The sequence below is a fragment of the Oxyura jamaicensis genome, chromosome 27 (genome assembly GCF_011077185.1).
Source record: "Oxyura jamaicensis isolate SHBP4307 breed ruddy duck chromosome 27, BPBGC_Ojam_1.0, whole genome shotgun sequence".
Taxonomy (NCBI): domain Eukaryota; kingdom Metazoa; phylum Chordata; class Aves; order Anseriformes; family Anatidae; genus Oxyura; species Oxyura jamaicensis.
This window is the reverse complement of record NC_048919.1, coordinates 2,350,714-2,378,099: the sequence shown is the minus strand read 5'-3', so window position 1 is coordinate 2,378,099 and position 27,386 is coordinate 2,350,714. Positions and strand designations below refer to the sequence as shown.

The 27,386-nt window shown below is 61.3% G+C and overlaps 1 protein-coding gene across 1 annotated transcript; it reads right to left on the bottom strand.

The window, feature by feature from the left end:
- Positions 1-25,290, bottom strand: MRC2 (mannose receptor C type 2). Its single transcript, XM_035347756.1, has 30 exons — positions 25,120-25,290; positions 16,231-16,629; positions 15,366-15,539; positions 15,043-15,207; positions 14,716-14,829; positions 14,177-14,320; positions 13,451-13,639; positions 12,773-12,927; positions 12,434-12,541; positions 10,393-10,508; positions 10,118-10,266; positions 9,802-10,019; positions 9,471-9,613; positions 8,976-9,078; positions 8,611-8,749; positions 8,248-8,283; positions 7,570-7,730; positions 7,146-7,213; positions 6,777-6,877; positions 6,523-6,668; positions 6,244-6,358; positions 5,997-6,160; positions 5,608-5,716; positions 4,944-5,182; positions 4,690-4,858; positions 4,336-4,485; positions 3,958-4,077; positions 3,482-3,661; positions 3,234-3,260; positions 1-2,735 (listed from the first exon to the last, which is right to left on the bottom strand). The coding sequence occupies exons 1-30, from the start codon at positions 25,205-25,207 to the stop codon at positions 2,515-2,517; spliced, it is 4,410 nt and encodes a 1,469-aa protein (XP_035203647.1). The 5' UTR covers positions 25,208-25,290; the 3' UTR covers positions 1-2,514.
- Positions 25,291-27,386: the final 2,096 nt, after the last annotated feature.

The window sequence follows — 27,386 nt, the reverse complement described above, 5'->3', positions numbered from 1 at the left end:
TAGGTGGGGAAGGAAATTTTATTTCCAAGCTTCTAAAAGGATCTTACAAACCACAGAGAGTAAAAAAATGCAAAACTATATATATATATTATATATATATATATAATTGACAGGGTCCTTTTAAGCAATTCTTCACATTATTCTAATGGTGATAGGTGATACCACTTAACCGTATATGCAACTTTCCTGCAATCCTGATCACTGCCGACAGCTGACAAAATTATTCTTGCACAAAATTTCCCCTATATTGTACAGACTTCTTTGCTTGAAGGGAGAGAAGGAGGAAAGAGAATGAAATTAATCAAGAAAAAAAATAAAAGAAAAAGAAAAATCTCTTTAAAAAAGTGTTCCTGGAGAGGGTTGGGTGAAAGCCATGAGCTGTGACGGAGCATGGAGAACCCTGGCGCCGGCCCTGCTGAGCCCAAGGGCTCTGTGCAATGTCCTAAAAGAGCCCAGTCCTGCCCAGCTGCACCTCTTGCCCTCAGCACCACTCTTCCCCGACTCCATCCCACCAAACCTGACCTCAGCTTTTCCTCTGGGCCTTCCCACCAGCGGCAGGAGTCACAGAGGACGCGCAGCGCAGCATCCCCCGCGAGCCCAGGTGCTGGAGGAGCTGAACGCCTGCTGGGGACAGGGATGGGGACAGACTCACGGTCAGCTCTCCAGGATCCGGCACCCACATCAGGAAAGAAAACCAACAGCTCCAAGCCAGAAAGGACCTCAGGAAATGAATGTGGACAAAGCCAAGACCGAGAACCGGACCCGAGGCAGCTCCAGGCTCTCTCTCGCCCTGAAATGTTGTGGCGGCTTTTGGACGTTGCCAAAAAGTAAACAAAATGAAAGGATCCCTTGTTCCCCTGTCCCACCCCCCAACAGTTTCTTAAACACTTAATGTCCAGCTTAAGTGAAATCAACAGATTTTAAAATCCACACAGGTGTCAAAAATGAGAGTAACACAACTTAGCTAGTTCCCGTCGTCTTCACAACAAAAAACCGTGAGCCTTGGAGGCAGAGGGCTACGTGAAAACGTCTTTTTATGGGGGTTCTGCCGCCTTGCTTCAGAGGTTATAGGGGCTCTTTTGGGTCCCATTCCCAGCAGGGACCCCCCCGCAGGGCTTGAGCATCTCTCGCTGCCTCCGGGCATCCTCTGTCCTGACCCCAGCGCCGGGGGTGCTGCTGCAGGAGCAGGACGGCTCAGCCCCGGGGCACGCGCGCTCCTTATTGCACAGCTCGACAGCGAGCAGGGGGCTCAGCCATGCAGCGCCTTCCTCCTCCTCACCTACACCTGACATGAAAAACAGGCAACCACACACACCCCAGCCAGCTGTGTGAAAGAACGTATATATTCAGCACGCACTCAATACAGTATAGCAAAAAAAAGCTATCGTTTCCTTAAAAAAAAATAAAAATAAAAAAAATAAAATAATAAAAAAAAACCTTCCAAAGTTACCACCAAAAAAATTCCGAATTGGTGCCCACCCTACATCCCTTACGCTCGTCCTCCTGGCCCGAACAAGCAAAACCAGCCCTGCGCTGTCCCTGCCCTGCAAGGAAGGGCGGTGAGCGGGTGGGCGCGGGGGACGCAGGGCAGCTCCGGCTCTTGGCGCCCGTCCCCGAGCCTTTTCTTTATTTTTTGCTCCCTCCTCCACGCTCTTTGCAGTCGGGCAGAAACTGGCCAAATCTCTCGGGGGATCCGAGTGCCGAGCAGCTCCGGGAGCGGGGCCGCCAACCAGCGCTGCGCCTAACCACCAGGAGGATGCTTGGGGTTCCAGTTCTCTGATCTGCTCAAAACCTGGGGTGCCGAGGATGCTCCCGCCGGGGAGGTTTGCTCTGTGCTAACCGGGACGGGGACCTTCGGAGCAGCGAGCAGGGCAGGATCGTGCCACCGGCCCGCAGGAAGCAGTGGCGGCTGCCTCACTGCGGCCAGATGCAGCCCGAGGGATGCAGCGGGGAGGAGAAGGGGTCACATCGCTGAGCTGTCGGGGTTGGGGCAGGGGTGTCCTTGCTGGGGTCACTGTGACGTCTCTGCTGCCGGAGGTGGGAGATGAGGACGAGGAGGGGGAGAGGACTGGCGGGGCCGTGGGGCTGGCTCTCCTTGCACACGGGAAGGGGAGGTAGATTGGCTTTGGAGACCTCTTGCCCAGGAGGATGTCTTCTCAGACACCAACTTGTTTTCCGGGGGGAACAAGCCCACCGCAGGGCCCTGAACGCCTGTGCTTGCCTTCTCCCAAGGGGAAGGTGTCTCGGAGCCTGTTCAGGGGAAGTTCTTGAAGAAGAGGGGGCAACTTTCCCCTAAACTTTTTAGCCCTGAAACCGCCTCCATGGCCACTGCAGACAAACGCCCAGCAGCCGGGGACAAGCCCGGAGGTGTCAGCTGTGACCCTTGGGACACCCCGACCCCAGCCCCTCTCCCTGCCCTGCTGCTGCCCCTGCCGTGTCCCCCCTGGGGATAGCCTGTGTGATGCTCTCCATCCCCCCCTCCCCATCCCCCTGTCCCCAGCGTCCCCCCTGCCGTTAGTCTTGCTGCTCATTCATCTCCATGTCCGACACCAGGATGTTCTTCTCGGCGGCTTCGCTGGGGTTGGAGGTGGTGCGGCTGTAACGGGCGCTCTCAAAGGCGCCTCGCTCCGAGCTCTTCCGCCGCTTGTACAGGTAGACGGCGATGCCCAGCAGGGCGCACAGCACCAGCGTCGACAGCACCACCACCGCGATGGCCGTCGTGTTCTCCGGCAGAGCTGCAGGGAGGGGGAAAGGCCAGTGAAATGCAGGCTGCCGTTTCTCTGTGTCCTGCCCGAGCCCCAGCCTGGCACACGAGGAGCTTCAGGTGGTGGCTCTCTGGATGGGTGGGTCAGGGAGGGACAGAACTGCAGCGTTTTGGGGATGTCATGCTCATGGCAGAGCTCCTGGAGCAGGACAGCCTCTCTGGGTTGTTCCTGATGTGCATTCACATCAGGAATGTGAATTCCTGGGCTGGATCTTTAGGATCCCGCCAGAAGGTGTGGCATCTGCTGGACAAGCCCCTCCAGAAGGGGTGGGCAGAGGAGCCCAAAGGGCTGGCCAGACATTTCTCCACAGAGGAGGACTGAAGGTGCCAAAAGATGGGATTTCCCACCTACAAACACCGTTCCTCTTGTTATTCATGCAATTTGGGCTGCAGCACGGCCCCACAGGACCAGGTCATGCTCCCACTGCTGGGCTCAGCGGGAAGTGATACTGCCAATAGTGCCACTCACCTGCCCTGGAAAAGCTGCTCTCCTCCACTGCAATGGCAACACAAATAGGTGAGTACGTGGCCACGAGACCCTCCCCTCTTCCCACCGTCCCACTGGGACCTGCAGTCCCCACCACCACCACCCGTTGCACCGGAATTCCCCAAAACGTGGCCAACAGCGCCCTGGCCAACAGCGCCCTGCCCCGCAGCACCCTGCCCAGACCCCCAGCTCACCCCACACCAGCCCAGGCTCTGCAGCGGGGTCCCTACCTCGGGGGATCTTGCAGATGACCCCCATGGTGACGTTGGTGCAGGAGCCCAGGCGCCAGACGCCGTTGCTGCTCTGGATCCAGTAGCAGCTGTTCTGGCTCAGCATGCTGGGCCCCGTGTCGTGCTGGCCCCAGTTGGAGTAGTTCACGGCGGTGTTGTCGTGCCAAACCAAGGTGCCTCCTGAGAAGTGGAAGAACTGGGTTGGGGAGGTGCGAAGGGGATGCCCTGTCTGCGCCCCGGTTCTGAAAGCAGGGGGAGGCGTGAGGGGTGATGGGGAGGGCCCGCAAAGCCAGGGGAGGACACACGTGGCACATCCCGCACAGCCTGAGACGCTGGTGCTCTTGGTCACACCGTAGCACGACCCCCCCCCCCTCAGCTGGTGCCATCACTGAGGGCTTCCTCTGCTCCCTGCAGACCTGGTGGGAATCCACAGGGTTGCCCAGGGAGGGCCTAAAACCTCCCTCCTTCCTTTGTACCTTTGGGGTTGAACGTCATGCCCAGCCAGGCGCCCTTGGATGGGCCCTCGTAGGCCTGGAGATGCTCCCACACGAAGACGTTCTCCGTCTCGTCCTGGATGGACAACACCGTGCCACCAACTGCGGAAGAAAGGGGAGTGAGGGGGAAGCCCAGGGCCTGGAGGATGGAGCCTGGGAGCGGCAGCAACGGCGAGGACAAAGCTGAGGAACTGCTGCTGGCCATGAACCTCGTGATGCACGGGAGCCCCAAGCAGTGCTGGGGAGGGATGAGGGCTGACCAGAGATGGCCTGGTACAGAGCCGGGGCCTCCATTTTAGGGTGTTTTGCTTCAGCCAAGGGCAACCTGGGGACCTCTCTTCTCCCGCAGCCCCCCCCTACCTTTCTGGCACCTCCGCATGGCATCCTTCTGCCCCAGGGTGATCTCCATGTGGAAGGTGTAGCAGTGGTCCCGGAAGGGGATCCAGGACGAGTCCTCCAGCGACTTGGGGCAGCTGCCGCTGTAGCTCCACTTGTGCGTGCGGGTGGCACCTGGGGACACACACACACACAATGAGTTCACGTGGGGGGACGGGGTGCTGGGGGTCCCACTGCACATCAGAGCACCCTGGGCCACCCAGACCCATAGTGACAGGGCCGGAGCTCCTCCAGAAGGCGCCGGTGGGATGCTACCTCCAACACTACACAGCTCCCTCTGTGGGGCCCGCAGAGCCCCCCCGGCCGCCCCCCTCGCACCTGACCGGAGCTGGCAGATGCCGCCCTGCAGCTTGGTGTCACAGCCGGCCGTGCGCCAGCTCCCGTCCGTGTCCATGTAGGAGCAGCCGGCGACCTGCTGCGGCTCCCCGTCCTGCCAGTTGGCGTAGAAGAGGTTCTCCTCCGTCAGCCATGAGTAGCTCCGGCCTCCCTGAGGAGCCAAGGGGAGAGGCTGGGGGGCTGCTGCGACACCCCCCATGGCCCCCAACCCGGGGGTGCCGGCCCCGTTCCCTCACCTCGTTGTTGGCCAGCCCGATCCAGAGCGGGGCCCGCAGGCTGCTGACGGCCTGGGTGAGGAAGGCCTGGCTGTAGGGGTCGGGGATGGTGGCCAGGGTGGCGTTGAGGGTCTCGCAGAGCAGCAGGGCCTCGTGCCACCTGAGGGGTTTCTGCAGGATGCGGTAGGTGCTGTTGTGGTAAAAGAGGGTGCCGGTGGGCGAGGGGGGGTACGGCGTCCGCGCGGGGCTCAGGAACGGGTCTGGGGGAGTAAAGAGACACGGTCAGAGGATGCTCCTGCATGTCGGGGGGTCAACTCCTCGCCAAACTGGGGTGTCCACGAGGCAGCACAGTGTGTGCATGGGATGCATGCACCTGGCTGGGGAGCGCACATCCATAGCGGGGCTGCTCGGTGGTGAGGCGCCGTCCCCACCTCGGGGCCATCCATCAGGATGCACGTCCCGGCAGGACTCAGGCTGATGTGCACAGGTTCAGAGGGGCCCCACAAACCGCTGGGGCCAGCTGCTCCCCCAGGTCAAGCCCGTCCTCCTGCACCCTCCCACTGCCCCATGCTCCCCCCAGGCTGACCCCATCGCCCCGAGCTCCCTGGCTGTGGCACCTCCACGCTGTGGGGTGCTGGGCTGAGGCTGGCAGCCCCCAGCTCTGCTCAGCCCCGCACCCCCCTACCTATGCTCCGCTGGCAGATGTAGCCGTGCTTCTCCTCCACGCAGCTCCGGTCGTCCCAGCGTCCCGTGAAGTGTGGGGGGGAGCCGTGCCACACCACCACGCAGTTGGTCTGCGCAGCCAAGCCCCAAAATCAGCACTGATCCCAGCACATGTCCCACCCTACACTCTCTCCCCAGCCCAAGGACCCCCACGCTGCAGATCCTGCGCTGTCCTCGGAGAGCCACCCCAGCACCCTACAGCATTCAGCCCCACAACCCACCACCAGTGGGACACCATGCTGAGGCCTTCTCAGGGTGGCAGGTGCCTCGAGCTCTCTCCTTCCCAGGGCAGGGTGATGCTGTGGGGCAGGGCGATGCTATGGGGCAGGGTGTGGGGCAGGGGGGGCTCACCGGCTTGTCACTGGGGCTGGAGGCGCTGCACCCCGAGGGCTCGCCGGGCGCCCAGCTCACGTGCCGCAGCGGCTCGCCCTCCACCCACTGGAACTCCTTCTTGGCGTCGTGGAGGCCGATCCAGAGGTCGAAGGAGATGTTTGGCAGCATGGACGTTATGAAAGCTGTGAGGGATGGCGAGGTGCTGAGGGCCACCCCCAGCAGCCGTGGGGCTGGTGGCAGTGGTGGTGGCTGGGGGGAGACCTACCCTGCTCCAGGGGGTTGGAGATGGTGGCCAGCACAGCGCCCTGGTTCTCACACGCCTGCTTCGCCTCCGGCCACTTCACGATCTCAGCTTTGTCACGGCCGTTGAAGCTGAAACACTGCACGGGCACCGGGGGCATGGGATGGTCTTGGGGTGCTCCCACCTCACAGCCTTCGCTCCCAGCCCCAGAACTCAAACCTCCCCCCCACCACACCCACCCCAGCCCCATCCTGACCCGATGATCCTCTTCCTGGGGTTCGTCCCCATGCCGCCCTGCCGTACCTTGCTGAGGAAGGGGAACCAGCCGTGGGGACAGCCTCCGCTTGTAGGAGCGGGCATCGGTGGTGGGGAGGGCTTCACGGCGGTGGCATTGCTCCGCTTGCAGATGTAGGGCAGCGCCGTCAGGCATTTCTGGTCCCCCCAGTCCTCTGCGGGGTAAAACCAGGCCAATGACGTCCCCGTCACATCGGGGCAGGGTGCCTCAGCCCCACCTGCAGCCCCCTGCCCCTTTGGTGCTGCTGGACCCGGCCCCTCACCTCTGCTGGCCGTCATGTAGACACACTTCTTGTCCTTGTTGATGGGACGGGGCTTGCCAGGTGCCCAGGAGACGAAGTTGAGAAGGGACCCATCGGACCACCTGGGAAAGCACGTGGCTGGGCAGTGACTTGGTGAATGCTACGAGCTGGCTGCAATGGGACCAGTCCCATGCCCGAACTGGGAGCGTGCCCCACCACTGCCATCTCCTGGGTGAGGAACCAGCAGCCTCCATCCCAGCATCTCAGAAGCACCAGCCCAGGACGGGCCCAGCCTGAGCCACAGGTGCTGAGCCGCGGTGCTCTCCGGGCTGGGGCTGGTGGCACAGGGACGCACAGGGACACGGGGGGCTCAGCCTGGCCCTGACTTACTTGAACCTCCCGTCATTCTCGTAGGTGTGCAGCCCGATCCACCAGTGCTGCTCCTGGCCCCTGGAGAACTGCAGGACCAGAGCAGAGACATCAGTGCCTGGAGGGCCCCGTGCATCTCCCGGGGGAGAGCCACGGCCACTTGGGGCATGGGGTAGGACAGTGGGGGCTGTGCAGCCCCCCTGCAGCTCGCAGTGCTCTGGGAATGCCCCGTGGTGGCATCTTGCTGGTGACAAGCTTCACGATGGAAACACTGAGCACCAAAACCAGCCACCAGCTTGGAGCCAGGCTGTCCCCAGATAACGTCCTTCAGGCAAAGGACAGAAGAAGCCGTGCCAGGAGGAGCTGCAGGGGGCAGGGAGCAGCGCCGGGAGGCAGCACCCAGCCGAGCACACCTGCACCCAGGGAGGTCACCGCCACCTCTCACCTTCTTCAGGTTCTGGCCCAGGAAGCGCAGCTCGGCCTCGCCGTGCACCGACACCAGCTCTGCCTGGAACCAGCTGCAGATGCGCTGCGCCTGCACCCACGTCGAGTGGTGCTCGAAGAACTTGTACTCGGCCTCCTGGTACTTCACCCACTCTTTGCTGCCTGAAGACAGGGACCCGGCACCATGCTGCAGTGTCCCCCCACTGCTGCCACCGCGTCCCCACCCCTTTGTCCCTTTGCCCTGCACGGGTTTGGCCTCTGGGCTCCTCCCTGAGAGTGCAGGGGGCCAGCATCCAGCCAGGGGCCTGATCCTGCCGTGCATTTGCAGGCAGCGCTTCCCCCTCGCTGCTCAGCTTGGGCTGTGGGGACCGGCCCCATGGAGCACCCACCAAGGAGGTGAGGGCAGGTTTGGGGATGGAGCTGGCAGCACCTCTGTGCTCTGCCTGGCACGGGGACACCCTGCGGTGCCACGGCCGTGGGGACTCCTTGGTTCCTGTCCCTCCTCCCATCCCTCCTACGATCCCACACAGGGTCCCTCCTCCTCCGGATAACGCTGCCCCTTCCCAGTGCCCTGAAGTGACCGCAGCTCGCTTTGTGCTTGCTACGGGATGGGAGATGCCCACAGAGGACGGCGTGTCCCAGATGGACACGCGTCACCTACAGGCAGACACTAACGCACCTTGGGTCGTGATCTCCGGCTCCTTCACATCAGCGCCTGGGGAAGAAAGGAGAGGCCGTGAGCGGGATGCGAGGCTGGGATGCTCCGCACAGACACCACCTGCTCCAAGTGTGCATGGGGCAGAGATGCCCTGACCTCCCCAGATGCAGGTGTGCTCGGCTGGGTGCTGCCTTCACCCCCCCAGCCACCAAATTAGGGCTCATCCTGCCATAAAAGCACTGCTTGCAGAAAGGAGGCACCCCACGGGCACCACCAACCCTCCCCACCTCCTGGCACAACCCCCTGCACCAAAACGATGCTCCGACGTGGTTCCTGCTCCCTGACCCCCAGGTGTCTGCTATCCCCGACCCTGCCCGGCGGTACCTTTGGGCAGTTTGCAGATCCAGTCCAGCTGGGCTTCGCACTGCATCGGCATCCACTGCAGGGACGCCAGGTCCAGCACTGCGCAGTTCCGGATGTCGTCGTCGTCGTAGTTGCTGCGGTCAAAGTTGTGGTAGAAGAACTGGGGGGCCGAGAGAGACAGGCGGGGTTGGGGCTCCCAGGCTGGGTTTCCACCAGCGCTGGATTTGTCCCCTGCACCCCAAACGCCAACCGGGGCAGCACATTGCCGAAATCCCCCCATGGCAGCTCAAATTGCTGCCTGCGGCGCTGCCGCTGAGCTTCAGCTTTGCATCAGGTGGGTGCTGGGTGCTCAGCACCCGGGCAGGGGGTGCCCTGTGCCGACTCACCCCCAGCCCGTCGCTCCACCGCCAGCTCCGGTCCCCCGCGGGGTCCCGCCGGTTGAGGCCGATCCAGAACCAGTGCTGCTCGTGGATCTCCGGCTCCGACTCGCTATGGGTGCCGGGGGGAAGTGGTGAGAACATGCCCAACCTCCGAAACAGAGGTGTTTACATCTGTACATTGGTATATATTTATATTTTGGCCTTTATTTTTTTTTTTGCTTGTTTTTTGGAGCCTGTTATCCCCATGAAACCTAAAGGCTAGACCCCAGGTAACAGGCTCCCTGGTGCATTCAGGCTCAGGGCTGGAACAGTTATAAATCCAAATCCCTCCCCAAATTTCATGCACTTCTATCACATACAAAGTGTGACGGCCCCAAACGATGCATTTTCTGCACACACGGTGGCACAGAGCCACAGGCACAGGCCAGCCCCACCGCTGGGTCCCCATCCCCGTGGGTTCACACCGAGCACCCCACGCAGCGGGATGTGCTGGCCCCTCACCCAAAAATCTTGTTGAGGGTGTTGGCGACAAAGTGCTCCTCCTCGTAGCTGCCCAGGCTGAGCAGCTGAGCCCCCAGCTCCCGGCAGAACTCCTGCGCTGCGATCCACGTCTTCTTCTCTTGCAGCTTGTCAAAATTAAACACCTGGCGAGGGAGGAGCAGGGGGCTCAGCCCCAGGACCCCACTCAGAGACCCCCCCCCCCAGTGCTGCCAGCCCCTAACCAGCCCGCAGCGGGGTCCACGCTGCCTTTTGCAGGCACCCAAGCCCCAACGCACGCTCCTAGGATGGGAGGGCACAGCCGGGGCTCGCCGCCTCCCCTGGCACCCCTCACCTTGTAGCAGTGCCGCAGCTTGGGGTCCGCGCTCCATCCGGGGGGGCAGGCGCCGGTGAGGCTGGGCGTGGGGTAGGGGCTGGGCAGCTCGGGGTTCACCGGCGTGCCCAGGTTCTGCCGGCAGATGTACTTGGCCTTGAAGGTGCTGCAGTTCTTCACCTCCCACAGCCCCATGGAGCTGCCGGTGGCCAGGGCCACGCAGCCGCCCTTGTTGTAACCTGGAGCCAGCCTCAGGGTCACTGCCGGTCCCCTCCCCGGGGCAGAGCCAGCAGGGAAGGGGACGTCTCTGTCCCACCCACCACCCCCGTCCCCTTACCGGGCTGGTCGCGGTTCCAGTGGGTGTACATGACCTCGTCGCCGCTCAGCCAGCGGAAAGCGCCCGTCTCGTTGATGTCCTGCAGCGCCGTCCAGAAATACTCGCCGTCCCAGCCATAGATGAGGCTGCTGACATACGCCTGCTCGAACCTGGGGGGCAGAAGCCAGGAGCTGAGCCCCCTCGCCCTGCCCAGCCCTCGCTCCCATTCTAAGCAAAACCCTGCCGTGGGGCAAACCCCACCCTTGGACTGCCGGCTCCCGGAGCGCGACGCTGACCTGTTGGTGATGGTGACCAGCGTGGAGCCGTAGTCGGAGCACAGCTTGCGGGCGTCGCTGTAGGTGACGCGGTCCTCGCCCAGCCAGAAGCAGGAGGGGCTGTGCCACTTCCAGCCCTGGGGACAGGAGACGGCAGACATCAGTCACCCGGTCACCGCTGCGCTGGCCCCCGCGCCTCCTCCGTGAAACCACCCCAAAGGCAGAGGCTGAGCTCCCCGCTGCGGGAGACGTGGGATGGGAGCAAGGTCCCACGTCCCCTGCTGCCACCTCCGCCTTTTCCTGGGAGGTCTTCTGCCCCCGGCCGACCCGGCGTGACCCGGCTCTGCTCCAGAGCTCTCGCAAAAGGGAGGGCTGCGAGGAAAACAAACACCCGGGGCAGCTTCAAAGCAGCAGCAATCACTCTCCCTGCCAGCGTCCGGCCCCGCCGGGGTGCGGGGAGGGGAGCACAATCCTCTGCTTATGTGGCAGGGCCAAACGGAGAGCGAGTCCCACCGCAGCCTGCTTTAATCGCTCGCCTTGTTGATGTTGGAGCCTCTCCGGGGCTGGAGACACAATAGCGCCTGTTTTCTGCCAGAGCAGTGAGCGGGGCGGCAGCGCAGGGAGGGACGCGGGGAGGGATGCGGGGGCTCAGCCGCGCTGGGACAGGGGATGCACATGGGGTGGGAGAGCAAAGGGTGGGAAGGGTGAAGGGGCTCGGCCGGGCGGGTAGGTGGCCTCAGCTCAGAGACCCTCCTGATACAGTAGGAAGCATCACTGGGGTTTTATCCGTGTCCCCAGTGACACTGGGGGACACGTGCCATCGGCACAGTGGGGAGGAAGCAGAGCGAGGGATGCAGAGGGTGCCTTTGGGAGGAAAATGACTCCAAATCCCATTTTTGTCCTGAGTTACTTTCCCCAAAGTTAGCAAAGCCAAGTATGGCCCCTCTGTAAGGCCGTTCCAAAAATAAAGGGTTCGTGCTCTAACTGCGTGCGGTCAGGAGCCGGCGGGGCCGAGCGTGGTGGCACGCCGCCACCAGCACCTTGTCCCCAGCTCCCGCTGACACTGGGGGTCCTCCTGCTCCGGTGCCACCAAACCCGGCCCGGCGTGCCAGCCCGCCTGGCTGCCACCCTGTCCCCGAAGCCCTCACAGATGCCAGCCACATGCCAGGGTTTGTCCTTGCAGGGACGGAGGGAAGGTCTGGGCAAAGCCGCCTGCGCAGCCCGGCAGCACCTCGAGGTCTGATTGCCGCACTGGGTGTGAGCGAGCACTGCCTCTGAAGCACTGGGAGAAGTTCAAGGGCAGCGGTGATGCCAGGCTCCCTGCACAAAGGCAGAGGCACAAAAACCCCTTCCAGCAGGCGTGGGGGCTGGGCGGCCACGTCCCCGCCCAGCTGGGGAAACTGAGGCAGGGCACAGCTGGCTGAGACCATGTGTCCGAAATGCCCGCATCCCTGTGGACATGGGGAAAACGAGACCGAGAGCACAAGTTTTGCAGCGAGAACGGTGTTAGTAAGGGCCAGGAAGCGTCAGTCCCATCCCGATGACGGCAGCACCACGGTCCCCTGCAGGAGCCCTGAGCTTTGTGCATCTCAAAGCCCAGACGCTCCCTTTATCCTCAAGCCATCGGGTGCAGCCCGATGCCAGCCCAGAGAGATGCCAGGAGCCCAGGGCCATGGGGTAAAGGCGACCAGCAGCAATGCACCAGGTTCCTCCATCCCATCCCATCCCATCCCATCCCATCCCATCCCATCCCGCTCCTGCACGTAGCCACTTTGCTGCAGCATTTTGGCACACCGAGAAGCAAGGCGAGCAAGCAGGAAAAAAATAAAAATAAAACTTCCTTGGCTGGAAACTCGTGCCAGACCAAGGGGGAGGATCTTGGACGACGGAGGCGTATTTTTGCCCCAGTTTCTTCCCATGGCCTCATACAACCCCGGAAGCAGGGGCTCGGCACCCCCCGGGCACAGACCTGCAGCTCTGGGGGTGCCAAGGGTGCTTCGGGGCTGCAGTTTGGGAATTCAAAGGAATTGGCCTAAAAAGCACAGCCCCGCGTCCCCCTCACCTTTCGGCACCCGTGGTCATCCTCCTCTTTCTCCTGGCTCACCCGGCCAGGCTTTTTGCAGATAGAGGGCAGGGTCTGGTTGCAGGGGCTGTCGTTCCACCTCCCTTCCTGGAAAGGGTGGAGAAGAGCAGGACTGAGCCCAGCTGACAGCTCGGGGAATTTCCCAGCTCAATCCACGCTCCATAGATTTCCCTTCCCTGCGGCAACCCCCAGGGCAGTGCTGGATCCTTCCCCTCCCAAGAGCTGGGATGAGCCAGGTTTGACCCCGGCTCCCCCAGGTGCCCCATCCCCATCCCTTTGGGGTGCTGTGGAGGTGCAGGATCTGTCCCGTGCCCTCACCGGTCCCCAGATGGTCACGCAGTCCTCCAGGCTGTCGCGGAAGTTGTTGGGCTCGAAGGGGTGCCAGTAGGTGAACCTCACGGGTGTCCCGTCCGACCACTCAAAGTTCATCTGCAGCTTGAGGTCGTTTAGGCCAATCCAGAGCTCCTCCACGTCTGCCAAAAGAGCAGGCAAAATCCCTTCTGAAAAAATCCCAGTTTTGTGATTTTCCCCATTTCTGCATTAATCAAAGAGGATGAGTGATGGGGCCATGTTATTTTCACCCTGGTGCTGCAGGCTCCTGGGAATGGCTTTTAAATTTTCACCGTGGAGAACGTGGCTGAGCAACCCCCCCGCTTCCCAGCCTGGGGTCTCCACACTGTTCACAGCCACTGATTAATTTTAATTTTGCATTACAAAGAAGTGGTTTTGTATGGATGCAGAGATTGGACAGGCCCTGTCCTGCCCAAAGTCACCCAGGGCACTGGTGTGGGAGCTGGGACCAGAGCCCGGACCCGCACCACGTACATCGATGCCCTCGGTGTCACAGCACGATGCAGCTCTGAGCGTGAAGGCTCCTGGGCTCCACATTTGGCTCTCCCAGATACCCCAACAGCAAACCTGCAAGCTCTGGTGCTGCAAAATGCAAACGTTAAAGGATGCCAATGTTCCCCTGGGCAGGGCCGGGGCTCCCCGTACCTTGCTTGATCTGCTTGGTGACGAACTCCAGCTCGGAGAGGGTGTGGATGCTGACCAGGTCCCCCCCGCTCCGCAGGCAGGTCTTCTTCGCGTCCTGCCAGCTCTTCTTCTCGCCCACCAGGCGGTAGCAGTTGGACTGGAAGGACTGCCAGCTGGGCTCGCAGTCCACCTTCACCTCCGACCACGAGTCTGGCAGGAGAAGAGCAGCTGAGGGCTCCCGTCCCGCTCCCCAGCCCTCTCCTCTGCGGGGCACCACGGTCCTACGGGGCTGCTCGAGCGCTCAGAGAGCGCCTTGTGCTCTGGACAAGAGGCCAAGGTGTGGGAAAGCTACGGCCAAAACCAAGCGAAGTGCAAGCAACGGCACCTTTAGAGCTCTGGAAACAACCCCCAAATCCCTTCTGTTTGCACAGATTGGATGCAAGAGCAGAGCCCGAAGATCTGGGAAAGCACTGGAGAGCTCCCGTGTCGCTCGATCCCTCTCCTAACGCCCAACCTGTGACTGCACCGAGCACCGAGGTGGTGCTGCTCGGGGGTTTTCCAAACCTGTTCCCACCCTGGGACACCCTGAACACCTCCACCAGCTGCCCTGGCACATGGGCAGTGTCCTCCGGCCGCATCAGAGCCGGGATGCGGCAGGGAAGCAGGGCTCTCCACCTGGATTTACTCCCTGGGGAGTGCGGGGCGACGCTCAGCCTCCCCACCAGGGTGCTCATCCTCCCCACTCACCCGTCAGGAAGGGGTCGGTGGTGGCGTTGGGCTTCTTCTTGCAGACGTAGGGGAGGGCGATGCCGCAGTCGCGGTTCTGCCACCCGCCGGACGACTCGGTGCGGATCACGCCGCAGTTCTCCTCGCTGGGGTTGTCGGGCTGGTCTGGAAAAGGGGCCGAGGGGGGGGGACAGGGTGCTGGGGGGCTCGCAGGGCAGGTGCAGCTGTCCCCAGCCCTCCTCCCGCAGTACCTCTGTCCCCACGAGTGCCTCTGGGTGATGGCACAGCACAACCAGGGCATTCCCTCGGGGCTAGAGATGGACGTGGGTAAATTAACACCACCTGTATCCTCCTCCACCATGCTCTGGCACTGAGCTGCCCATCAGTGGCAGGCTGTGCCCCTCGGCACAAGGATGCTCAGCCCAGGACACCCGGTCCCCTGGGCAGCCCAGCCACCTCCCCGCTACCTGCCCGTCCCCTGCCCCACACTGCGTGCCCTGTCCCGCTGCAGCCCCCCGGCCGCACGCAGCCCCCCGGCCGCACGCAGCCCCCCGGCTCACCGCTCTCCCAGTTGAGGTATTTGAGCGGCGAGTTGTCCGACCACTGCCAGCCCCCGTTGATGTCCAGGTCGTTGAGCCCGATCCAGAGCGTGGAGCTGTACCCCGTCAGCAGCCCTGGCGCCAAGGCAGAGAGAGGGGCAGGATCAGTCCCCCAGCTCCAGCAAGGCCAAGCTCAACCCCAGCCCAAAACCATCCCCAGACCACCCGGCCAGGACACAGAGCCCAACCTGGGGCTACTGATGGCCATGGGGCCACCAGCTCTGCCCCGGGTGGCGAAGACATGGGCGCAGCCAGCACCCGGGTGCCATCGCGGGGCACCCCGCTCACCGTTGATGTAGGTCTGCTCGTGGATCTCGGTGATGCTGAGCAGGTTGGCGCCTTGCTGCTCGCAGCTGTTCCAAGCCTCCCGCCACGACAGCGTGGACTGGAAGTTGAACTGGTAGCAGCTGTTGGTGAGGTGGTCCTTGTCCCAAAAGGTCTCGCAGTCGTTACCTACGGGGACAAGCAGTTGGCAGGGGCGAGCTGCCAGCACGTCCCTCCCCAAACTTCAAAAAAAAAACCCCATATCTCACAAAACCCAGGTGCTGGGGAGCCTGGGGATGCTCCTGCACCACCGGGGGGGAGGGACGGGACGCGCCGCCCCCACTTACTCTTTATGGGACAGAAACCCCATCGCTCGTCCTTGCCGTAGTCCTGGGTGGTGGCGCACCAGAGGTGGCCGTCCTCCCGCCCCGTGCTGGTGCACTCGTGGAACCACTGGTTGTCGTACTTGAAGGGGATGGTGCAGGGCTTCCCGTGCGAGTTGCCCTGGATGGTGTAGATCTCTGCGGGACAAGAGGGGCCCCCTCCTGAGGCTGCAGCCACGGGGCAGCTGGGGGGACATTGGGGTGAGGGGTGTGGGTTTTTCCCCCCAGTGAGGGCTCCTGGGACGCCCAAATGTCCTGGTTTCAGCTGGAATAGTGATTTTTTTTTTCCTAGTAGCTGGGATGGGGCCGTGTTGGGGATTTAGGGGGAAAGTAACGCTGATAACACCTGATGTTTTAGCTGTCAATGAGCGGTGCTTACACTGAGCCGAGGACGTCACCGCTTCGGGTGCCAGTGGGGGTGCACAGGGAGCTGGGGGGGGACAGAGCCAGGAGAGCTGACCCCAGCTGGCCCGAGGGATGCTCTACACGTGGCGTTACGCTGAGCAATAAAACCAGGGGCAGCTGGCAGGGAGGCTGCGGTTGCTCGGGGACTGGCTGGGCGTGATCCCATCTGTGGGGGTGATCCCATCGCCCTGCTCCCGCCTCGTTTTGCAGCCCCAGCAAGCCTGACAAGCTCCCTGGGCAGGATTTGGGGCTGCTCCCCCTCCCCTCCATTTTGGGGCTGCTTTTGCTTAGGGGATAACCCTGCTGCTAACACCTCCTGGGTGTCTCCCTGGGTCTGAGCACCAAGGCAATGGGGACGAGGAGCAGGGGGCTTGGGAAGCACCCAGGGTGCGGAGTGCGAGCCCAGCACCCGGCGAGGTGTTACCGGAGTAGGGCACGGAGCACAGATCCTCCTCGGTGCCGTACGTCCTCCACTGCGAGCCACGCGCCTGGTCCCCTCTGTCCAGCGACGAATTGCCCGGGCGGGCGCCGAGGTGCTGCGAGAGCTGCTCGCCGAGGCTGCGGCAGCTCCAGCGCATGTTGACGGACTCACGGTCGCACTCGTAGGTGGCCAAGGGGTGCAGCCCGGCCGTGGCGTTGGCCCCGTGCCACGACACCCCCAGGCACTGCATGGCCCCCACGTTGAAGAGGCGGTTGCGCGAGACCCATTTCCACTGCTGGGCCGGGGCGCTGGCGTTGCAGCCCTTGGCGAGCCGCACCAGCGAGTCCTTGGTCTCCAGGCAGCCCTGGGCGCCCGCGTTGTAGATGAGGAAGACTTTGGAGTCTGGGGAGAAAGAGAGGGAGGAAAAGCATGGGGAAAGGGTTAAAGCACTGCCGGGGGGTTGGCACCACGCTTCACCCCCTCCGTTCCCTCTCCACGCATGGCACGTTTTGGGGTGCATCCCTGCACACAGCACCCAGCAGGCTGCGGGACACCATCTCCCTCCGGGAATACCCCCATCGCCTGTCCTGGGGTGATGGCTGCTCTGGGAGCCCCGCCAGGCACTTGCACCGAGCTGAAGCCTCCTGGCACCCCCAGAAAGCACCAGCAAGCAGCTCTCAGGCATCAGAGCCGGCACAAAGAACTCGTCCGCTCCAACAACGGCACTGGGCTGTTCAAATCTGAGACCCCATCAGCAGCGTCCCGAGGCAACAGTGCTCGAAACGAGACCTGCACCAGCACCAGAGGAGCCACACCACCAGCTCCGGCACCAGCCGTCTGCTCTGGGTAAGGAAACCAGAGCAGGAAAATAAGAGCACGGCCGTCATCTTCACCTGTGCCTGGGGATGTGTTAAAAAGCCGCGGAGCAATGGAGGTTTGGGAGGCAGGCGTCCCCCTGCATGGGCAGGGCGCGATGGACAACGCTTGCACGGAGCCGCCGCTCGCACAGGCACGGCCCCAGGGGCAAACACGAAGCCTTGTGTCGGGACCCTCTGAAATCCCAGCCCGGGTGCTGCATGCTGGCCTCCAGCACCCCCACGCCACCATCCCCACTCGCCATGGCCTGAACTTCCACCTCCTGGCATTTTCCTGCACCCTCCCTCGCAGGAACGCATCTCCAAGGCCACCTCATTCCTTCCCGTCTCAAAACCAACAAAAAACAGTAAAACCATCAGGATCTGCACTTGGGCAGGGCTTCCCAGGCAGCTTTGCTCCAGCTGATGCCTTGCGTCCAAAACCTCCGCCTGCTTCTTGCCCCCACGCCCCAGTGACCAGCAGCACGTTGAGAACACTGCTTTTGGTTATTATTACTATTTTTAAAAACAACCATTTTTTTCACTACAAACATCACGAGAAGTCAGAGCCCACTCACGGGCCTGACTATATTTAACTTTGGTTGCTTTGGGTTTTTGCCACTATATGACTTTTTTGTCTGAAAAGGTTTTCGTTTCCTATTCACCCAAAGCTTCCCCCTGCCCTGGCCACGCTGCTCCAGGCGGCTCCGGCAAGTGGCTCGGCTCAGGCAGCTCCGCTGATCTGTCTCTGTGAGGAGGAAGAAATGGAGGAAGGAGGAGAAAGCGACCAGAGGGCTTTTTGGTAGGCTCAGCACAAAGCTTCGTGCACCTCGACCTCGCTCCAGAGAACAGCCGGCCCCAAACACACAAAACCGGAGCCTGCTCGCGGAGCTCTCAGGGGGCGCGGGGGGTGCAGGCTCCCCACGTGCACGATACCAAAAGCCAGAGATTGGAAGAAGAAGAAGCCCGTTCATTTCTCAGAGGACATTTTTTAATCCCGGCAAGTTCCCAACTAAGCAAAAACTTGGCCGGGGCCGGGGCACGGGCCATGGCTGCAGCAGCGCGTGGGGAGCCGAACGCCAGCCCGCGGGTGCTGGGAACAAACCCTCCACGCCGTGAGCCCCGCAGCAGCCGTAAGCAGCAGGGGTCAGCAACGGGACACCCTCCTCCGCTTATTGCTTAACCTGACTTTGCAAAAGGCTGCCCCAAAAATTCATAGTGGGAGGGAAAAACCCTGGGGAAGGGGTGTCGGGGTGCTCAGCGCCCCACAGTCTCCGTCCCCATTGGTGCCAGGTGCCGGATCCGTGCCTGTTGGGGCTGTGCCCGCAGCACTGCGTGGGTTTGGAGGAAGCTGTCCAGACTCTAGGGGCAGCCCAGGGCCAGAAAGGCACAAAAAAGCTCTAAAAATGGACAAGGTGGAGCCTGGAAATTACAGCCTAAGGGTTTGGGGCTAAAGAAAGGACGGGATGTTACCTGCTGGCACCAGGCTCCGTCCCAGCAACGCCGTGATGGCCTCAGCAAGCTCCTGGAGGCCCCAGAGCAACACTGCAGGTGCAGCAAAAAGCTGCTCAGAGCCACGGGCCCTGGGTGTGCCGCCGAGAGTTTTCATATGGGTGAAACGTGGAGCGAGCTCTGGATGAGTTGCTGCCTCCTGGGGCATGGGTTTGGGGCATGAGCTCGTGCCCCGGCTCACAGGAGGAGCGGGGAGCTTCGCTGGTGCCAGAAATCTTTGTTTTGGAAAAAAAAAAAAAAAAAGAATTGAAATCTTTGATTTGAAATCTTTGATTTGGAAATACAGCTCCTGGAGCTGCATTTCTGTGAAGGACGACGGGAGCTCTGTACAGAGGCACGGGAGCACATCGTGCTCAGAGCACTGCAGCACGCGCTGAAAGCTCCAGCAGGAGCCCGGCGCTCTGGGGTGCTGCCGGCGGAGTGCCTGGGGCATGGGGTGGGTGTCCGGCCAAACACCTTCTCCCTCGCCGTCATCCCGGAGGATAAACCCAGCCCTCGCAGGGGTCAGCACCGGAGGAGTGATGCTCTTGGGGTAAAACCCCAGCCTGGTCCACGCTGCAACAAAACTTGAGCAGAACTGTAGACTTCTGCAAACCACAACTTCACCCAGTGCCCTTCAATCATCGTCCAACATGGACACCACAGGGACAAAACCTCTTCCGAGTCCACGCACAAAAATCACCAGCACCACCCTCAACAGCGACGGAGCAGCTACGGGTGACTCCTTTCACCCATAGCTCCACATGGGTGACCCTGTCAGAGATGCTCCGTGGGTTTTTGCACCCAATTTTGGAGATGAAGGAACTGGAGAGCAGGACACCAGCTTGATGCTCTGCCTGGAACGGCCAAAATCTGGCCAGGGCTGGGAGCTGCCCCCGTACCTCTTTATCCTGCATCCTCCTGGCGGGGCAGCCCAGAGCAGCCCTGTCCCGCTGCCTGCCCGCGGCATTTTTTGTTTGTTTTCCTGCCTCTTTAGAAGCAAGCTTTTAGCCACCAGAAAGTCCGAACCAGAAGGATCTCAGCGCAGCCCTTCCCACGACGGCTTTGCCACCGCAGGGCAATTAAGGAAAGCATCGCAACCTGCAATTTGGGGACGTGGGCAGCACAGGATGAGAGGCCACGGAGGTGGCCCTGAGTGGGGCCGACGATAAACGTCAGCTCCGTGGGAGCAACCAGGGCTGGGTTTTGGCTCCAAGCCCCGGGAGCCAGGTCCCTCGTAGCCCCCCGGGGCGGCAGGTGAGGCCGAAGGCTTCCCGTTTACGTGCCGGGTGGCTTGGCGAGCCCAGCCCAGCTCACGTGCTGTCCCCCTGCTGTCCCAGTGGGAAGCAGCACGGCAGCCCCCAAGCCGCCTTCTCCAAACTGCTGATTTTTCATCCTTTATCGCTGCCCAAAGCTGAGCAGTGGCCCCAAAACCCACGATGTAAAGCTGGAGGAGAAGCGGCAGGAAGCAGCAGCTCCTTCACAGTAACATCCATGGGGATGTACCCAGCCCAGGGGGGAGGTGAGCACCGAGGAAGTTAAAACTCTGGAATAAAACCAAGAAAAAAATGAAGAAATCCAAAGTGTTCTCATCAGGCACAGGAGGGTTTCATCCAACAGCGAGAGCTCCACGCGCAGACCCACAGACACACATGAGGGGAGAGCACCGCAGGCACACGGAGAGAGACCGAGCCCCCAAATCCACCCCCAGTGACATTTAGGGGTGCAGGATCCCAAAGCTGGAGGGGCACAGGAGGGTCCCCCCAGCTCCACCTTAATTTGGGTGAGGTGTTCTGGAGGAAATCCCCCTTCCTTAGAGAAACAGCCCCAGCATTTCTGCACCCCAGTAGTTTGCCCAGGTGAGGCTGCAGACATCCCAAGGTTTTAGCGTGTAGAAGAGCAAAAACATGGTCATGAAGAGCAATTTTTGGCCAAAGGAAGCCCAAAGAAGGAGCCCTCCGAGGGCTGGGAATGCAGCGGTGACAAACGTGGCTGCAGTACCCATGGCCCACAGCATCCCCGGGACACAGCAGCACACAGCTCCAAGCACTCGAAGCCAAGCACCAGGACAAAAGAGGGGTTCTGCTGCTGCTGGTGGTGGTTTTTAAACTCTAATAAACCTCAGAGAGCAGGTCACTCGTCATAGGAACAGCAGCAAAGCTCGCGATGTGGGCGTGCAGCACCAGGACCCGCGCCCGGAGCCTGCAGCGGCGCGGCGAACAGCCGCTGCTGGTTTATAGGGTGGGAGCCCGCCGCGACGAGCTCCTTACCCGGCTGCGACCCGAGGAGGCCACCTACCACCCTGCTCATTTTCTGCTGCCTTGGGGGGTGCCGGATCAGGGCCACAGCTCCAGGCTCCCTGCAGGCGTTCGGTCCGTCCTCCCCGCACCCAGCCCGGGATGCAGACATAAGCACGGGGCCGTGTTCCCCGGGGGATGCTGCCCATGGGTAGGCCAAGAGACTTAACCCACCCCTGGAAGGGGACAAGTCCCAGCATCAGCCCTCCGTGCCCAGCACCTGGATTTTCCCCCCAAATTTCCCCCAGCTTGGTTCCAGGCTCCAGCAATGGGCTGGGCAGGAGAGCCCCGACGCACGGCCCCGTAAACGGGGTCTAGCAATTGGCTGAAAAGTAACATTTTTTTCAACACTAATAAACACAATAATAATAAACACCGATAAGGATGCACAATTTTTTCCTTCCTTGCTTCTCCATCATCCTTCCTCACACAACGCCCCAACTTGGGCTACCAGTGCTCATTAACCTCCATTTCAGCAAAACCAGGCGTGTTTGCATGGCAAGGATCAGGCTCCAGGCACCCCAAAGGGATATCTACTTCTTTTTTTAAGGGACGAGATGTTGAAATGAAGCTTTTCTTCAATTTGCTCATCCCATGCTCACAGAGGGCACTGGGGTTGGTGGGGCCATTTTGCAGAGCACAAAGTCGCTGTGCTGGGATTCACACGGGGAGCACAGAAGCTCTCCATCACCCCGTTCCCATTTTCACCTCCATCCTGCAAACATGCTGTTTTACTGGAAAAATCCCATTTGTGTTCCTGTTGTGACAGCACAAGGCACAACGCAGCGCTGAGCTCTCCCTGGGACTGGGACACGAAAAGCATCGTGTCTGAAAAGTGCCTCGTGCAAGCACCCAAACCTCCCCTCCCGGGCTCAGGAGTTTGCTCAAGAATCTGCATGTCAACCCACTAATCATTTGCTAACCCTTAATTAATTAAAGATGGGTCCTTTACGAGAAAGAGCATCTGTGTGGGTCTCTTTCGGGCTCCAAGCAATCTGAAGAATGAGAAAAATGTGATGTTCTGCGGGCTCGGCACGGTTCAAATTAATTAAAACCCTGCTCCCCGGCTGCACGTGAGGAGCAGCAGCAGGAATCCTGCGGCTCGCCGGAGCAGCCCTCAGAGCAGAGCGCGGCCGCCACGCGTGCGCCCGTGTCGCCACCCCGAAATCGTCGCGGGCTGCACGCCCCAAACCCGACCCGAGCAGCGCCCGCGGGGTACCGGGGCTGGGCTCTCCTGCTCTGGGTTTGTAAAAGCTGATCCCACCGGCAGCGATTCCAGCCATCAGCAGCCATTTGCTTTGATTTCACGGCTAATTTTTCCCCGGGAAATCTTGAATGGAAAGGACTGCACAAGGAGCTGCGAGGCCAAGTTACGTTACAACGGCTCGAGCACGTCTGCTTGTGGTTTACGGGTTAAAAGAAAGCCGAGGCTGCACATAGGAAGGTGCGGGGCAAGTCGGGGTCACCCCAAACGCTGATCCCAACGCTCGCCACGGGAGCCAGCCCAGGATGGGGGCAGCAGCTCCACGTCGAGCACATGGGAAATATCCCCGGGCATCGCACGGCTTTGGGTGGCTTTGGGGGCAGCTTTGCATTAAGGAATAAATCTCGTTTGCTTGTCATTCTTTTAATTCTTGCGCAAGCAACCCCTTCTTCTGCCTGCCTCTTCCTCTCGGCCCGGCTGTCTGCTGAGGCTGCAGGCGAGCTCCTGACTTCCCCTGGCCCTGCACCAGGTTGCGGAGCTTTTACCCCAAATCCGACACCGCCGTTGCCCCTTCCTGCTCCCAAATAATCCCGGTTACCATTTCTCGGAGCCGCATTTGCCACACAATAAGCTATTTCCATTGCAAAGAGGAAAACGGGGGGGATTTCACGCGCAGCCTGCTGTGTTTATTTTAAAGGCTGTAAATTCTTCCGCGGGTCCCTTCCGCCCCCTCCCTGCCCCGCGAAGCCGCCGTGGCAGCCCCTGCCTTCAGCCACAGGCGCTCGGCCCCATGCAGGGGAGCTGCGCGGTTTGGCTGGGCGGAGAAGTTTTCCCAAAATTTCCATTTTTTTTCAGCCTTTCCCGGTGCAATGGGGAGGCTCCGCACTGGCAGGGGAAAAGCGACACCATCAGCGAGGTCCCCGAGGCCCCCGCCAAGGACCTGGATGCAGAGAGCATCCTTCCAAAGAGTGCTCACTGAGGGGACATCGGGGACTGATCCCCAGACCCAAGCAAGATCCTTCCCAGCTGCAATCTCAGCACCAGAGACCTCAGCGCCTGGCGGCCGGGCAGCCGCACCTGGGACGTGGCAGCTCCGTCAGCGCCGTCCCCTGTCCCCATCCCAGGTCCCAGCCGGGGGAAGATGCTGGGGAGGGCAGCAGAAAAAACAGGGAATAGGGTGGAGGGAAATGAATGAGCATGGAGAGACCCCAGGGCAAATGAGCAGGGAGGGACAGAGAGGTGCAGAAAGGCAAACAGCACCCGCAGGCTCTGCGGGGCTCCCTGGAGGTCCGGCAAACGCCCTTAAATCCCATCCCCAATAGAATAAATAATAATAAATGGCGTTCCCAGCCCCGCAGCAGCCTCGCACCCCAATCCAGCCAGCAACGAAACCTGGGCTGGGGGAAGCTCAAAGCCTCCTTGTTCCTCCCGGGCCCCGGCGCGGGACCGCCGCTTGCCACCGCGCTCCCACCTCGCCGCACTCCCACCGACCGCAGGGACAGAGGTGCCTCTGTCCTCGGCGTCACGCGGGCGAGGGGAACGCGCCAGACCTGGCTCCTTCCAGCGGCAAAGCGGCTGGGATCGGGCCCGACGGAGCAGAGCCCTGCAGAAATCAAGCAGCCCCCCCCCAGGACACTGCAAAAGGAGGGATCTGCGACCTCGAGAAAAGGCGTTTGTGGGGACGAGAGGAGGTTTAACGGGAATTCGGCTCAGGAGAGTTCATCGGAGATGGTCCCCATGCAGCAGCAAAGCCTCCACCGAGTGCCCCAGCACTAGGAGGATTTCTTCCCCACCGCCCCGTCCCTTCCCCAGCTTTTAGGCCGTTTCTCCCAGCCGTGCCTCCGCTTACGCTCCTGGGCCAGATCCTGCCCTTGGCACCGGGCTGCCTCCAAACGCTGCACTGCAAAGGGACCAAAAACCCCGCTCTGCCCCTGGCCGAGGTGGCAGCTCCCTGTCCCCCTTCCCTGTCCCTGTCCCTGCTCCTGCTCCTTGTCCCCCACCGGCAAACGCCACGGGGGAGAGCGGGGGGCCAGGGGGAGGAGGGCAGCAGCGCCTCCCATCCTGCCATTTCCAAATCTGCTTTGGATTTGCTGAGCGTACTCTAATAAAATAGGCCAAGGGTTTACGTTTGTTGTTGTTCGGGCAGAAGTAGCCAATTTCGAATTTTTTTCATTTTTTTAATTTCGAGAAAAAAAAAAAAAAAAGTTTTCTCGATAGGGACAAATTAACCGAATGGGGGCAACAAAACGGGCACCGGGCTGTCCCGGGCTGAAGGGGCTGAAATGGCTTCGCTGGGGGGGGCGGCCCCAGGAGCCCCCGGCGTCTGGCACATGGTGTCGTCGGAAAAAAAACCACCCAAGAGCCACGATTTATTGTGAAAGTCCTGCAAAAAGGGAAGTCTGCGAATACCCACTTGGACGTGGGATGAACAGTTTGGGAGGGGAGAACGCGGTGGGAGGAGGAGGAACCCCAAAGAAACCCTTCAGCCCCTCTCCGGGGAGACAAAAGCCCGGTGCGGGGCTGGGGGTCGCTGCCAGCCCCCGGCCCCGGAGACCCCCGGCCCCGTCCCGGAGCCTCCCCGACCCCCCCCCCCACCCCCCCCGGAGCCTCGGAAACTTTTCCCCCGGGCTCTGCAGGCGCTGCGTGGCCGTGCGGAGCGGGGAACTGAAGGGAAAAAAAAAAAGCCCCAAAACGGCGGGGGATCGGGAAAAATTTTAAAAAAAAAAAAAAAAAAAAAAAAAAGGCGGCGAAACCAAAGCCGGCGGCGGGGGCTAAAAACAAAACGCGGTGGTCCAAAAGGCGACCGGAGGGAGATGGAGTAACAGGAGCCGAGGGGAAAGCGAAGAAAAGCGAGGGGGTGGAAAAGCCACAAAACCGCGCCGGAGCCCAGCGGCCCCCGCCCTCCCCACGGCCGGGGACCCCCGCGCAGCGCCCCGGGGGCTGAGGGAGGGGATTTTAGGGGGGGGAATTTAGGGGGCTCCCCCCGAGCCTGCATCGCTCCTGGCCCCCCACCCCAAGAGCTGCCGGTGGGGAGGCGCGGTCCCACCTGGGTGCGCAGCGCCGAGCACCAGCTGGAGGCCCAGGAGGCAGCCGAGGGAGGCTCGCAGAGGCCGCGGCCTCCGGGGGCGCCCCATGCCCGGAGCTGCCCCGCCGAGCTCCGCTCCGCGCCGGGGCCTCGCCGCTTCCCTCGGCCGGGGGACGGCGGAGGGGCGGGAGGAAGGAGGAGGAGGAGGAGGAGGAGGAGGGACGCCGAAAAGAGGAGGGAAAAAAAAAAAAAAAAAGTTAAAAAAAATATATTTTTTTTTAAAAAAAAAAAGCAAAGTCGGAGGGGGGAGCCAGGGCCGGCCTCAGACACTGCGTCAGCGGGAGCCGCGCTGCCCCCGCCGGTGGGCCGGGCCCTGGAGAGCCGGGGGGGGAGCTGGGGGCCGGGGCTGGGGCTGGGAAAGGAAAGGAAGGGACCCCCCCCCCTCCCGAGAAGGGAACCTCCCTAGGAAGGGAGCCTCAGGAGGTTGGGGGAGCTCTGGGGGACTGGGGGGCACTTGGGGGTTTGGGGAGCTCTGGGGGGTTGGGGGGCACTAGAGTGCTGGGGGAGCCTTGGGGGTCTGGGGAGCCCGGGGGGGTTGTGTTGGGGGTGAGGTGATGGGGTCCCAGTAGTGGTACCAAGGAAGTGGTGGGGAGCGGTGTGTGGTGTGTCCCATATGGGAGTCCCCCCCATGCAGGGTGCCCACTTCACCCCCAAAATGTGGCTGGAGTATAGGGGAGATGCTCAGGGACCCCCAGCCCCATGCCAGGTCACCCCCCAGGCCCCCACAGTGCTCTGTGCTCGCTTCCCGTTGTGGCATAGGGTGGGAGCATCGCGTGGCATCCCACACTGCTTGGGTTCCTGTGTCCACGGGCTGAGTACAAGAAGCTTTTGAAACACTTTTAACCCCTTTTTAATTTAATTTTTATTTTTTTAATACCTCCCCTCCAGCGGGTGCTGCACAAGCCCCAGAAGCCGTGCAGAGGGCTGTGAAGGAAGGCGCTACCCTCGGGAAGCCGAGCGAGGAGGTGGAAGGGGAATGGGAAGCTTGGCTCTGCTGCAGCTCCGTTCTGTTTGCACGTGGGTTTCAAACATCCAGCGACCTCCGTGCATACCTCCGGGTGCCCCAGGCCCCCTGCGTGGGATGGCTTTGGGCAGAAAACGCTGGAAATTGGCATTTTCCCCATGTTGCAGGGTGGGCTGTGCTGCTGTAGGAGGGTTGTTGGAGCTGCAGGGGCGCTAAGGTCTGCATGGCCCCGGTGAAACAGGGGAGGTGCTCGCCTCCTGCCTGGGATCTGGCTGGAGCAAGGGGTCAGCCCACAGCACCCCAAGAAGATTGAACCTTGCAATGAGCTCAAAGCCAATAAAAACCCCAAATCCCAGAACTTTGGGAGGAGAAAGTCCCAGCGGGGCAGCCGGTGACTGAAGGCAGCAGCTCCTCCAGCCCTGGCTCTCCCCCGTTTCTCCCACCAGAGCCTCACCTCCCCAAGGTCCCCAAGGATACAGGGGGAGCTCCGTGGGCTGCGCCATGCACGATTTAGGGAAAATGGTGCCTTTAAGCAGGATGACATTGCTCCCTCGAGCCGGGCGCAGGATCTCTCCCGGTGCGGAGGGATGCTTGCGAGCCTGCGCGTTTGGTTTGGCAGATCCTGCAAAAATAAAGGGATCCGTTGTTTCCCAGCGAGGCAGGAAGGACCTGCAGAGTGGTGCCAGGAGAGGCTTTGGGGATAAAAACCCTCTGAGGGGGGCCCAATTAAGTACATCAGCATCTGGGCTGTTGGGCTTTTTTTTTTTTTTTATGCCACAGATTATTTTTTAATTGAGCCAGCACCTGGAAGAGCAGCCTGGGGGACAGGAGGGGAACACCTGGGTGCTCGGTGCCGTCCCTAAGCCTTGGAGATGGGATGGGGATGACTCCAGGGGTGTCACCCACCCCAGGTGCCAGCAGCCGGGCATGAAGGAGCCGCGAAGCCCCTCCAAGGGGTCCCTGCACCCACAAAAATCTGCGCAAAATCCCATCGGCAGGAGGGGATGTGGCAGAACCAAAAGGGCATGGATCTCTCAGAGCATCACCGCCTCCTGGCCTCATCCATCCCATTCCTCAGAGGCCCCTCCTCTGTGTGCAATTAGAAGACAATTAGCACTTCCTAATAATTAATTCCTCCAGCGTGGGCCAGCAGCTCCTCACTTACGCTCATCTAATCCAGTTTAGTACCAGTCGAGTTGCTGCTCATCGGAGCGGATCTGGAGGAAATGCCTTTTTCCCTTCCCCTGGGATGTTTCCAAGCTGT